Genomic DNA, 14437 nt, shown 5'->3' on the forward strand with positions numbered 1-14437 from the left:
CTGAGAAGTAACGTCCACTGTTCAAAGCGCCGTCAGTGCGAACAAGAGGTGACCGAGACGTGTAACCAATGGCACCCCATACCATCATGCCGGGTGATACGCCAGTATGGGGATGACGAATACACGCTTCCAATGTGCGTTCACCGCAATGTCGACAAACACGTATGCGACCATCATGATGCTGTAAACAGAACCTGGATTCATCCGAAAAAGTGACGTTTTGCCATTCGTACACCCAGGTTCGTCATTGAGTACACCATCGCAGGCGCTCCGGTCTGTGATGGAGCGTCAAGGGTAACCGCAGCCATGGTCTCCGAGCTGATAGTCCGTGCTGCTGCAAACGTCGTCGAACTGTTAGTGCAGATGGTTGTTGTCTTGCAAACGCCCCCATCTGTTGACTCAGGGATCGAGACGTGGCTGCACGATCCGTTACAGCCATGCGGATAAGATGCATGTCATCTCGACTGCTAGTGATACGAGGCCTTTGGGATCCAGCACGGCGTTCCGTATTACCCTCCCGAGCCCACCGATTCCATATTCTGCTAACAGTCATTGGATCTCGACCAACGCGAGCAGCAATGTCGCGATACGATAAACCGCAATCGCGATAGGCTACAATCCGACCTTTACCAAAGTCGGAAACGTGATGGTACGCATTTCTCCTCCTTACACGAGGCATCACATCAACGTTTCACCAGGCAACGCCGGTCAACTGCTGATTGTGTATGAGAAAAGCGGTTGGAAACTTTCCTCATGTCAGCACGTTGTAGGTGTCGCCACCGGCGCCAACCTTGTGTGAATGCTCTGAAAAGCTAATCATTTGCATATCACAGCATCTTTTTCCTGTCGGTTAAATTTCGCGTCTGTAGCAAGTCATCTTCGTGGTGTACCAATTTTAATGGCCAGTAGTGTATACATAGAAGTACGCTGCAATATCGTAGGAATGTCCATTAATCGGTGTGCTAGCGGAGTATACTGGGAAAATAATAGTTCCAATTTCTGCCAACAAGTGAAAATCTGGCGCTGGAAGCACTCACAACATGGTGGAGGAATGATCAAACACCTGTTAAAAGTGATTTTGGCATGGTTATTGGGATATTTTCACATGTTACATGCGCTGAGTACGATCTTCCGAATGAGCAACATGCTGCATCTGTAACACGGAATTTCCAGTGGAAAAAAACAGAGCAATATGTCATGTCGTCCTGCGATCTCCTTTAGATCAGGAAGAGGCAGGATACATGCCAGATAGACACAACCTGTCACATGTCCCTACAACCGGAAGTCACATGGGTCAGGGTCGGGGGATGAAGAAGACCACACGTTTTGAAACTGGCTAGAAATGATGCAGTCGTTGCGAAACATTGGTCGAAGCATGAATTTCACCTGGCAACCGACATGTGGTGTTGCCCTATCTTGCACGAAAATAGTGGTGTGGAACAGTGGCATTCTTGCAAGGCTGGAATCAACGTGTTGCAAAAGGCGGTCCTCGCAATGTGCGTATGTCACTGTACAGCTAGCTGGCCCGCGAGGTGTCGCTTCCTCGAAGAGAAACGGACCGAGAATGAAGGAGCTTGTGAAACACCACCACACGGTCACAACATAAGTCGATTGCAGCGGATATTGCTGCACACAATGTGGCAGAATAGAACCCCATGTGAGACAGTTCAGAGCATTCACAGCAACATGCACAGTAAAATGTACCTTGTCCGTGCGAAGATTCCATGCATGCGAAAAAAAAGAGGCGAAGTCACGGCGGTGTAGTCAATCTTAGAATTTTATTTATTTGGTACATATTCTTAATCTTCTTGGAATACCAGCGTAAAATGCGCCGCAATATCTTTTGAACTGTTGACCAGGGGAGAGACACTCCTGTGACACATCTCGAGTAGTGATGGGTGCAGAAGTGGGGCCGGGTGGTGCACGGTCGGCTACAGCTAGAGAAACTTCATCAACAGTGCCACGGGAACGGGCCGCCGCCTCCCCCTCCCTGCTGCACCACCCCATTCACCTGTCCCTTCTTATTTCGTCATAATATTGTTTAGCCCATTGGCTGGCGTGGGACCTCTTCGCAGCTGTTTCGATCGGCGATACTCCCACCATGCAGCGACGCTACTGCTGCTGTTCTGATCAAACTACTTTGCCAGGAGTACACAGTCTTTCTTCTAAACAGCCACTGCATATGATACGCACAACTTCAACTTCCTCAATCGTTTACACCAACAGTCACTTCACTAAAGAAATCAACATCCGTCACCGAGAGACAACCAGCATATTGACGCCAAAACAGAAGCATTTCATGTTATGTCTGCTTACAGCGCCGTATTTCGACGTGGTAGCATTAAGCAATCTTTTTTTTTTTTTTTTTTTTTTTTTTTTTTTTGCAGTATACCTGCGATCGCCCCGGCTAATAAGCACACCTACGATGCGTCAGCTCCCTACAACGTATACAGCCCGCACTGCCGCACTCTCAGCGTCCTCAGTTTAATTACAACCACTCGGTATTAAGTAGGTACAAACTTTTGATTACTTCACACATCTGTTAATATGTTAATATTTGATGTCAATCACGTAAACGACAAATAGTTTAGAAAAGGTGTGAAATTACGTCCAAAGTCTGATGGAACAGTGGATGAGTATAATCCGTTTAATTTGCGCTCTTTTTCTTCGCGCATCTCTTTGTTTATGGCGTCATGTCTCCTGGACCATGGGTCGTACAACATAATGTTCCACGCACACTGAGTGATGTATGTGAATACTCTCTACAAACTGTGTTGCGAATAGGGTGGGCAGTAAAGAACTTACTGCGAATAGTATGGGCGGCTTTGTTATTAATATCCATCTATTAGCTTCGATTGTCAAAGAAAGTTGGTTATACATCACTCACTTTTCACAGAATATGCACAACTCGTATATACCGTAGTCACGAAAGTTTGTCAGCATCCTGCATGTGCTATACAACTGTTGCTTATCACAAATTTCTTCATACGAAGATACGGCACACTTTGCTCAGAGACGTTACTTGTTTTTGTCTGCGCGTAATATAGTCGATGTATGGACAAATACCTGAACAAAGCCATCACTGGGGTACAACTTGCCCATCACAATCTTTCTGCAAACAGCACAGAACAGAAATTCCAAATACTTCACTTTGCCAACAAAGGCACGATGATTGATTGACCTTCTTGAAGAAACTGAAATCCCTATCAGCAGAAATACACCATCTGACTGCCTACTCGACGATCAGACTCAACTGCACGCATGTTCGAAGAAACATTAACAACACACAATATCGTACTTACCCGCGATACAGGCAGCGAGTTTCAATTAAAGTGTCCTCCCTTGTACAGGAATTACATACTGTGCGTATGAGTACAGGTTGTGACGCAGGAACGACGACGTACGAATGTCTCGATCTGGCAGTGAATCGTGCACGGGTAGCCAAAACGGGCAAGGAGACGGCTCGCGTAAAGAAGAAAATCCGGGTTCGAGTCCTGGCGCGGCACACAGTTTCACAGACGTCATTCCTTCATACAGCTGACGGTTGTTCGTACTCGCAACTGCGAATGAATTTCACGTACTTCGTAGCAGCTGTAGTCGCCGCAGTGCCTGTTGCTTCGCATATGCAAGCTTGTCCGAAGGAAGGCTGCATCGTTCTTTTTAATAACACAGGCCATGCAATATCGTACTTTCGATCTTGTTGCACGGAAGTTCGTCACATGTCTCTGAGCGCTTTAATTTCCCAGAACAGGAGCCAATCTTTTTCAGAATTCGGGCTTTTTTCATCTGTTGCATTGTTTCTTTAACTTCTTAAAGACAAGGAGTTAACATTTGTCCTTTTCTCCCAATTAACCGATCAGGAAAAATTCCAGTGAAGTACATCTGGTGACCAAGGAACAATAACTCGGTCATAACGTGACGAAAGGAAACAAAGCAGTTTATTTGAAAACAATACAACATATCCAGTTTTGTAACTTAAACAGTTAAATGAGAAAATACTCTTACTACTTTAAGTAAACGGCAAGAAAAATTTTCTCAACACAATGTAAGACGCACTTTTTCATTTGACAAAATTTGTTTCATTTCCTTAAATGATAAAATGATCAGTGCCAGAAACGGTGTTACGATGATATCAAAGAATCAGTGTATCACATCGAAATATTTTTACGACATTCTGAAACTGACCAAGGATTCTAGAAGATTGTGGGCAACGGAAGGTTAGCAATTTACTTTGACCCTGTTTACAACGTTTTAAAAAAAAGGGACGAGGTAGGCGTGCCTAGAAGAGTCGGTACAGTCTCGTCAGTAACGACATTACGAGCAGCCAACGAATAGAATCGTGATCCATCTATGACACGCTAAAAATTCTTCATTACTTGCAGATTGTTTTCTGAAAATTCCAGGTACAACGTCACTTATCCATAGATCCCGTAAATTATACAAATCTAATACTAAGACGTCAAAACTGTTGGCTGCTCAAGGATTCGAAAACGGTATCCCTGTTTTCCCCGCGCAGTGCGCTACCAGTTCTGGCACCCAATCGCGCCTCATCAACCACTCATTCAGAGCTTGATCTTGTCGCTGGTATGACTGGTAGAGAAAGGTAGCGATCTGGCTTTTAACCTCATCGGGTTCCCAGTTTAGTCTCTCTCTGTACATTCTGTACCGTAACGATGTTGTACTGCTTGACAAAGAAACACGACTGCTATAGACTGTACACATTTTTTCCCACAACACATAGGAAGACTTCAATATATCTATTGTGGTAGGGAAGTGCAGAAACTTGAAAGTGAAAATAATTGAAAAAACTCTATGTTGAAAATGGAGAATGTGAACTGTCTTGGAACATCCTAGCAAGTTGTAACTGTATATCCCATCGGGGTTCGAACCAAGAATTCTGCCTTTCGCGGGATATGCTCTTACCGACTAAGGTATCCAGAACATTCATTGCGCACAGAAGAATAGGTTCCATGTCAGAGTCCTTTTCAGGAACTCAGTTTTAATCTGCCAGGAAATGTAACAATATTGTACACTCTTCTGCAAAGCAAAAGTTTCATTTTATAATAAAGGTTTTCATTCACTGCTTCTCGTAGTACTTCAAAAATTAATGAGAATGCCGTCATTGGAGCCAATTTCACAAATAACCGCTGACACTGAATATAACACTATCAATTTTTATTCTAACCGATAAAAAGATAATTTAGCCTGGCCCGTTAGAAATCTTGTACAGTTTTGGTATGCTCAAAAAGGAGCCGAACGTTTGAATTACCGCGCCAGCATATCAAAGCGCGGTACTCCGGTCGGTGGCGCCACGTAGTGGCATCCGTGAGAAGCTGGTTGCCTCGCCCGCTGCCAACTCAGTGGCGGAGGAGCGAAGTTGTCTTCCCGAAATGCAGCGATTATTGAGAAATGAAGACTTGAAGGGGAATGCACCGATGCGAAGTTCTGTGTCTAAGAGGAAGAGAGGAACGCAAAACTTCGAAGCATCAGTGAAATGGCTGATGTTCCGGTTTCAGACCTGCGTAAAATTTGTTATCATAGCTGCTGATAAGCCAGCAGGGGAAGAGTGTGGTGACACCAGTCAAGGTATTTTGGACAAACAAGCACGAAAGCATGCTCAAAGCATAATAAGAAGAAATAAAATTATGGTATACAACGTAGAAGGAAGAGCACAGGAGTCACAGTGAGTGGCAAAAGCGTCCGAAAAATAAAAAATCCTTCTAAATTCCTCCAAATGTGGTATCTCTATTTACGGACAAAAACAATGTTTTCAAAGAGAGCCGCATCCCAAAAAAAACATGAATAATACTGCAGAAACAATTCGTTGGCCCAGGTCCCCGTCTCACACGATTTACCACCGGTAGAAGCAAGTGTGGCCACTATAAAAGTGCACTGTGGTCAGACGGATGAACAGACAACACAAGGGAGGCAGAATAGGGATCCTCATTCCGCCAACGAATATGTCATTAGCCCATGCTCGGGTTGTGAAGGAAATCGAACACGTCTTTACAAAAGAACCATCCCAGCATTTGCCTTACGCCATTTAGGGAAGGAAATGTAAATCTAAATTTGGATGGCAGGAGGGAGATTTCAACCGCCGTATACCTAAACGCTGGAAAGGATCATCGCCAATGCAACACATTCTCACAGGCTGCGTTTTGTAAGGCTTCGTATAAAGGTAAAATCACCTTTAGGAAAGGAGGCTCAAATTATTTCCTAATAAATTTTGTTTCTCAAAGTGTTGCATCGCTCCTACTGCCGTATCGTAAATCAATAAACTCATGTAATCAAGTTTCTTTTTGCACAGACCTAGTAAGTATTCGTCAAAAGATTAATTACTCTAGTTTGTATAGAGCGGAAAATCGAATCAGAATGTTAACTTATAAATGGCACAACAAGATTGTGCCATAAAAGTTTATATTCGGGTAGGAATTTTTTTTAAATTCAGGATATGCTGCACATGAATCGAACGGATACATTAGTCTTGTACAACGCATCTTCAGTACGGCGTGTGATTACAGTGATCAACAATACGACTCATGCAATGATGTACGACCCACAGACGTTCCCTTAGGTTCAGGTCGGGATTCTGAGCAGGCCAGACCATTTCATTAATGTTATTGTCCACAAACCATTACTCAGAGATGCTGCTTTATGACAGGATGCTTTCTCATGCTGATACAACCAGTCATTGTCTGCGACCTGTTTCTCTGCTGAACACAGTCCACAAATGTCCGCCTGCTTAGCTGGGTGGTAACGTGCTCGCCTTCCCTGCAAGCGGGCCCGGGTTCGATGCCCGACCGGGTTGGAGACTTTCTCCGCTCGTGGGCTGGGTGTTGTGTTGTCCTCATCATCATTTCATCCTCATCACTGGCGCGCAAGTCGCCCAGGGTGGCGCCGACTGAAATAAGACTCGCACTTGGCGGTCGAACCTTCCCGGATGGGGCCTCTTTTTTTTTTTTTCCTTTATTGAATTTCAATTCCCCCCGAAGGGGGCGGGCTGGCAGCAGCTTAGGACGCCGCTCTGCAGCCTACAGGTTTTCTGACAAAGAGCAGGAGAATAAATAATAATAAAAAACAGGCGATAAAATCGGGGACTCATTGAGTAACAAGGTGAAAAGAAAATGGGGAAATGAAAACAAACAACAGAGGGATGATGAAGCGAATAAAAATACATACGGAGCAGACAGGGGAAACAATAGACAATTAAAAAAACACGGCGACAGTCTGGATTCCGTTCGCAAAGTATATAAAACGCACGCCCAGCGACAGCATGGTTTCTGTTCGCAACACAACACTGAATAGTCACTAGAACACAGCACGAAAAAGTCGGCAAAGGTGACACCACAGTCGAGAGCAGGTGGGGGGAAACTGAACAGGAGATGGGAAAACAAAAAGGGGGGGAAAGGAGAGTAAAAGCGAAGGGGGGGGGGGAACCGGGAAAGGAGCTGATGGAGGATGAGGACCCATAAGAGGGGTGGGGGGCAGACGCGACAGGGAGGGGGGTAGGATGGGGCCTCCAGGCCAATTCTGCAAAATATATTCACATCCTTCAACATCTTAAGAGCTGTAAAGGGATAACAGCATAACCACGAAAAACACCCCCGAACCGTAGCACCACCTCCCCTGTACTACACTGTTCGCACATATACAGGGTGGTCCATTGATAGCGTTCGGGCCAAATATCTCACGAAATAAGCATCAAACGAAAAAGCTACAAAGAACGAAACTCGTCTAGCTTGAAGGGAAAAACCAGATGGCGCTATGGTTGGCCCGCTAGATGGCGCTGCCATAGGTCAAACGAATATCAACTGCGTTTTTTTAAAATAGGAACCCCATTTTTTATTACATATTCGTGTAGTACGTACAGAAATATGAATGTTTTAGTTGGACCACTTGTTTCGGTGTGTGATAGGTGGCGCTGTAATAGTCACAAACGTGTAAGTACGTGGTATCACCTAACATTCCGCTAGTGCGGACGGTATTTGCTTCGAGATACATTACCCGTGTTATAATGGACGGTTTGATGTATGGCTATTGTGATCAAAAATGCCGAACTGGCGTGAGCTACGTATGCTGCTCGGTATCCTGGACGACATCATCCAAGTGTCCGGATCGTTCGCCGGATAGTTACGTTATTTAAGGAAACAGGAAGTGTTCAGCCACATGTGAAACGTCAACCACGACCCACAAGAAATGATGCCCAAGTAGGTGTTTTAGCTGCTGTCCCGGCTAATCCGCATATCAGTAGCAGACAAATTGCGCAAGAATCAGAATCAAAAACGTCGGTGTTGAGAATGCTATATCAACATCGATTGCACCCGTACCATATTTCTATGCAACAGAAATTGCATGACGACGACTTTGAACGTCGTGTACAGTTCTGCCACTGAGCACAAGAGAAATTGGACAATGACAGATTTTTTTCACGCGTTCTATTTAGTGACGAAGCGTCATTCACCAACAGCGGTAACGGAAACCGGCATAATATGCACTACCGGCCAACAAAAAATCCACGATGCCTGCGACAAGTGGAATATCAGCGACCCTGGCGGGTTAATGTATGGTGCGGCATTATGGGAGGAAGGATAATTGGCCCCCATTTTATCGATGGCAATCTAAATGCTCCAATGTATGCTGATTTCCTACGTATTGTTCTACCGATGTTACTACAAGATGTTTCACTGTATGACAGAATGCCGATGTACTTCCAACACGATGGATGTCCGGCACATAGCTCGCGTGCGGTTGAAGCGGTATTGAATAGCATATTTCATGACAGGTGGATTGGCCGTCGAAGCAACATACCATGGCCCGCACGTTCACCGGATCTGGCGTCCCCGGATTTCTTTTTGTGGGGAAAGTTGGAGGATATTTTCTATCGTGATCCACCGACAACGCCTGACAACATGCGTCAGCGCATTGCAAATGTATGTGCGAACATTACGGAAGGCGAACTACTCGCTGTTGAGAGGAATGTCGTTACACGTATTGCCAAATGCATTGAGGTTGACGGACATCATTTTGAGCATTTATTGCATTAATGTGGTATTTACAGGTAATCACGCTGTAACAGCATGCGTTCTCAGAAATGATAAGATCACAAAGGTACATGTATCACATTGGAACAACCGAAATAAAATGTTCAAACGTACCTACGTTCTGTATTTTATTTTAAAAAACCTACCTATTACCAACTGTTCGTTTAAAATTGTGAGCCATATGTTTGTGACTATTACAGCGCCATCTATCACAAAGCGGAAAAAGTGGTCCAACTAAAACATTCGTATTTCTTTACGCACTACACGAATATCTAATAAAAAATGGGGGTTCCTATTTTAAAAAAACGCAGCTGATATCCGTTTGGCCTATGGTAGCGACATCTAGCGGGCCAACCATAGCGCCATCTGGTTTCCCCCTTCAAGATAGACGAGTTTCGTTCTTTGTAGTTTTTTCGTTTGACGCTTATTTCGTGAGATATTTGGCCCTGTCACGATCAATGGACCACCCTGTATATAATGACAGGTATTGTTCTGCAGGCATTCGCCCAATCGAAATACTTCTACGCTACAGGGTGCAGGTGATTCTTCAGTGCAGATCATTCGTTTGCAGTCATCCACTGTCACGTGCGTTGCTTCTTCTGCGCACTACCTCGAGCGTTGCTTAGTACTGACCGGGGAAATGTGTGGCTTATGAGGAGCTGCTAGAGAGCTGCAGCCCACTGTTCAACTCCCTATGCAAAGTCACTGTGCCGGCTGAACTGCTGGCTTCACTTCGCAACTCACGAGTGATTCCTTCCGCTGTCTTCGTGCGATTTTTTACAACCACTGACTGAAATGCTCGATCGTCCATGTCCGGCACTAATGTGATGACTGTCTGATTTTGGTTTAGCTCTGGTTGTTCCTTCGCGTTTCCACTTCACAATCACGTCACCGTCAGGCTGAAATGCCCTTGGTGAATATTTTATTCAAGATGATGATGATGATGGTGATGATGTTGGTTTGTGGCCGCTCAACATCGAGGTGATCAGCGCCCGTACAAATTCACAATCTTCCCAGTGCCAATCTCGCCAATTCCCGAATGATGACGAGTTGATGAGGACAACACCCAGTCCCCGGGCGGAGAAAATCCCAGATCCGGCCGGGTTCAAATGGCTCTGAGCACTATGGGACTTAACATCTGAGGTCATCAGTCCTCTAGACTTAGAACTACTTAAACTTAACTAACCTAAGGACATCACACACATCCATGCCCGCAGCAGCCGGTTCTGGACTGAAGCACCTAGAACTGCTCAGCGATCCGGCCGGGGATCGAACCCGGGACCCTGTGACCCAGAGGCAGCAACGCTATATTTTATTCAAGTGACATCCAATGCCTGGACCACGTTCTAAATCACTGAGCCCTCCTGACCGAGCCATTCTCCTATTTCTGATTCTGCATTGACAACACAATACTCCCCACCTTATTTTATGCGGGCTGTCAGCAAGTAATTCATCTACTACTACATCTACATCCATACTCCGCAAGCCACCTGACGGTGTGTGGCGGAGAGTACCTTGAGTACCCTTATCGATTCTTCCTTCTATTCCAGTCTCGTATTGTTCGTGGAAAGAAGGATTGTCGGTATGCCTCTGTGTGGGCTCTGATCTCTCTGATTTTATCCTCATTGTCTCTTCGCGAGATATACGTAGGACGGAGCAATATACTGTTTCACTCCTCGGTGAAGGCATGTTCTCGAAACTTCAACAAAAGCCCGTACCGAGCTAGTGAGCGTCTCTCCTGCAGAGTCTTCCACCGGAGTTTGTCTATCATCTCCGTAACGCTTTCGCGATTACTAAATGATCCTGTAATGAAGCGCTCTGCTCTCCGTTGGATCTTCTCTATCTCTTTTATCAACCCTATCTGGTACGGATCCCACACTGCTGAGCAGTATTCAAGCAGTGGGCGAACAAGCGTACTGTAACCTACTTCCTTTGTTTTCGGATTGCATTTCCTTAGGATTCTTCCAATGAATCTCAGTCTGGCATCTGCTTTACCGATGATCGACTTTATATGATCACTCCTCATGCGTACTCCCAGATAATTTATGGAATTAACTGCTTCCAGTTGCTGACCTGCTATATTGTAGCTAAATGATAAAGGATCTTTCTTTCTATTTATTCGCAGCACATTACACTTGTCTACATTGAGATTCAATTGCCATTCCCTGCACCATGCGTCAATTCGCTGCAGATCATTCTGCATTTCAGTACAATTTTCCATTGTTACAACTTCTCGATATTCCACAGCATCATCCGCAAAAAGCCTCAGTGAACTTCCAATTTAATCCACTAGGTCATTTATGTATACTGTGAATAGCAACGGTCCTACGACACTCCCCTGCGGCACACCTGAAATCACTCTTACTTCGGGAGATTTCTCTCCATTGAGAATGACATGCTGCGTTCTGTTATCTAGGAACTCTTCAATCCAATCGCACAATTAGTCTGATAGTCCATATACTCTTACTTTGTTCACTAAACGACTGTGTAATTAATGCAACACTTTTTTTTCTGAAAGCAGGTTGGTTTTATTCAGGATTGCAATACACCATATCCTTCCCCAGTCTTTTGGTTGTAAAACCCTATTTTTCAACTTAGCCTCCACGCCACTTCACTAGGAGGTTCTGCGTGGTGCCACTCTACAGGTGTGTGTGTGTGTTACAACTACTGGACGAAAAATATAGCAACTTTCTATCGATTGCACTGGCTGTAGGCATATTTATGCCTTTTTCATAGTCCGCGGAAACCACTTCAGTCGATCACCACAACCGCCTGATGTCGAGCTGTAGGTTTTCCAGCGCCGCCGCTCCAGACGCTAGCGCGACTGACGCCGCCGCCCACGTGTTCTGCGCGGCAGGTGCTGGTGCTGGAGGCTGGAGGCGAGGAGCCGTACGAGGCGCTGGTGCCGCCGTTCGCGCCGCTGCTGGAGAACACGTCGGACTGGGGGCTGCGCAGCGCCGGGGGCGGCCGCGCGTGCGGCGGGGGCGGCTGCGCCTGGCCGCGGGGGCGGGGGCTCGGCGGCTCCAGCGTGCTGGGCGCCGGCATGTACGCGCGCGGCTTCCCGCAGGACTACGACCGCTGGGCCGAGCACGGCAACCCCGGCTGGGGCTTCGAGGACGCGCTCAAGTACTTCCTGCGCTCCGAGAACAACCTGGACGCCGACGTGGCCGCCGACGGCCGCCACCACGCCAGGGGCGGCCCGCTCCCCGTGCAGAGGTGCGTCTCCTAACTCCTCAGGCCGCGCGTCCGCCAGCAAGTAGCTTCCGCAAGTGCAAGCACTTTTCTTCTGCGAGTCGCTCGGGCAAGCTAATGTCAGAAAGCTGCCACAAGTAGCCTATTTGCAGTAGTGTCGGGAGGTAGGCAACTGAAAGTTTACAGTGTCAAAACTGGAGCACCCACGAGTGTTGTTGCATTATAATTATTGAAGAAAAATTATGACTATATAACAACGTTATGAAGAACAGAGATGTGTAGGTCAGGAAATGGATACAGAGGCGGCCGGGGTCGAATCCAGGACGTTATTCGATGGGGTGGAGAGTGGGAGGGGGGGGGGGCTGCGTTCGTAGAACATCTGCCTTACTCTACTGTGTCTCTAGACTAAACAAAGGTGTTTCCTCAATCTGTACTGCTATATAAATGCAAGTCGTTGTTAAAAGCTGTTAACAAAAATCACTAAAAGTATTTCACTGTTTACTTAATATGTCTATACGATATAATAATGGTTCGAACGGACACAGGCTTCATATATATTTGTATAGGAACTTTTACGCCATACTATAATTATCATTCGAAAGGGCTTAGGCTATATATTTTTTCTTATATACATGTAGATAATAATACTTAAAGAGCAAACAGTTACAAAAAAATGTTTCAAATGTTCAAATGTGTGTTAAATCTTATGGGACTTAACTGCTAAGGTCATCAGTCCCTAAGCTTACACACTACTTAACCTAAATTATCCTAAGGAAGAACACACACACCCATGCCCGAGGGAGGACTCGAACCTCCGCCGGGACCAGCCGCACAGTCCGTAGCTGCAGCGCCTAGACCGCTCGGCTAATCCCGCACGGCAAAAAAAAAAAAAAAAAAAAAAAAAAAATGTGTACACCATACTCTAATACACATTTAGACGGACACACGCAACATAGTCTTTCAATATGTAAGGTACACACACTATATATACACTTTCCCGCAGTCAGTTTTAACAGAAAACCTGTACATTGTTGTTAAATAAATATACAGGGTGTTACAAAAAGGTACGGCCAAACTTTAAGGAAACATTTCTTACACACAAATAAAGAAAAGATGTTATGTGGACATGTGTCCGGAAACGCTTACTTTCCATGTTAGAGCTCATTTTAGTTTCGTCAGTATGTACTGTACTTCCTCGATTCACCGCGAGTTGGCCCAATTGAAGGAAGGTAATGTTGACTTCGGTGCTTGTGTTGACATGCGACTCATTGCTCTACAGCACATCAGTGCGTAGCATCAACAGGTTAGTGTTCATCGCGAACGTGGTTTTGCAGTCAGTGCAATGTTTACAAATGCGGAGTCGGCAGATACCCTTGTGATGTATGGATTAGCTCGGGGCAATAGCCGTGGCGCGCTACGTTTGTATCGAGACAGATTTCCAGAACGAAGGTGTCCCGACAGGAAGACGTTCGAAGCAATTGATCGGCGTCTTATGGAGCACGGAACATTCCAGCCTATGACTCGCGACTGGGGAAGACCTAGAACGACGACGACACCTGCAATCGACGAGGCAATTGTTCGTGCAGTCACTGTATGGAGAGTGCTACGGGAGAACCAGTTGTTTCCGTACCGTGTACAGCGTGTGCAGGCACTATCAGCAGCTGATTGGCCTCCACGGGTACACTTCTGCGAATGGTTCATCCAACAATGTGTCAATCCTCATTTCAGCGCAAATGTTCTCTTTACGGATGAGGCTTCGTTCCAACGTGATCAAATTGTAAATTTTCACAATCAACATGTGTGGGCTGACGAGAATCCGCACGCAATTGTGCAATCACGTCATCAACACAGATTTTCTGTGAACGTTTGGGCAGGCATTGTTGGTGATGTCTTGATTTGGCCCCATGTTCTGCCACCTACGCTCAATGGAGCGCGTTATCATGATTTCATACGGGATACTCTACCTGTGCTGCTAGAACATGTGCCTTTACAAGTACGACACAACATGTGGTTCATGCACGATGGAGCTCCTGCACATTTCACTCGAAGTGTTCGTACGCTTCTTAACAACAGATTCGGTGACCGATGGATTGGTAGAGGCGGACCAATTCCATGGCCTCCACGCTCTCCTGACCTCAACCCTCTTGACTTTCATTCATGGGGGCATTTGAAAGCTCTTGTCTACGCAACCCCGGTACCAAATG

At 45.8% G+C, this 14437-nt stretch overlaps 1 protein-coding gene across 1 annotated transcript in view; it reads left to right on the forward strand.

Annotated features, from left to right (window-relative positions):
- LOC124711474 overlaps window positions 1-14437 on the forward strand; it is a 188093-nt gene that overhangs the window by 129990 nt on the left and 43666 nt on the right. Inside the window, exon 10 of the mRNA XM_047241580.1 lies at window positions 11899-12257. Within this exon, the coding sequence (XP_047097536.1) occupies window positions 11899-12257 (359 nt within the window). The remainder of the gene's footprint in view (window positions 1-11898; window positions 12258-14437) is intronic.

This window comes from Schistocerca piceifrons, chromosome 8, assembly GCF_021461385.2.
Source record: "Schistocerca piceifrons isolate TAMUIC-IGC-003096 chromosome 8, iqSchPice1.1, whole genome shotgun sequence".
Classification (NCBI taxonomy): domain Eukaryota; kingdom Metazoa; phylum Arthropoda; class Insecta; order Orthoptera; family Acrididae; genus Schistocerca; species Schistocerca piceifrons.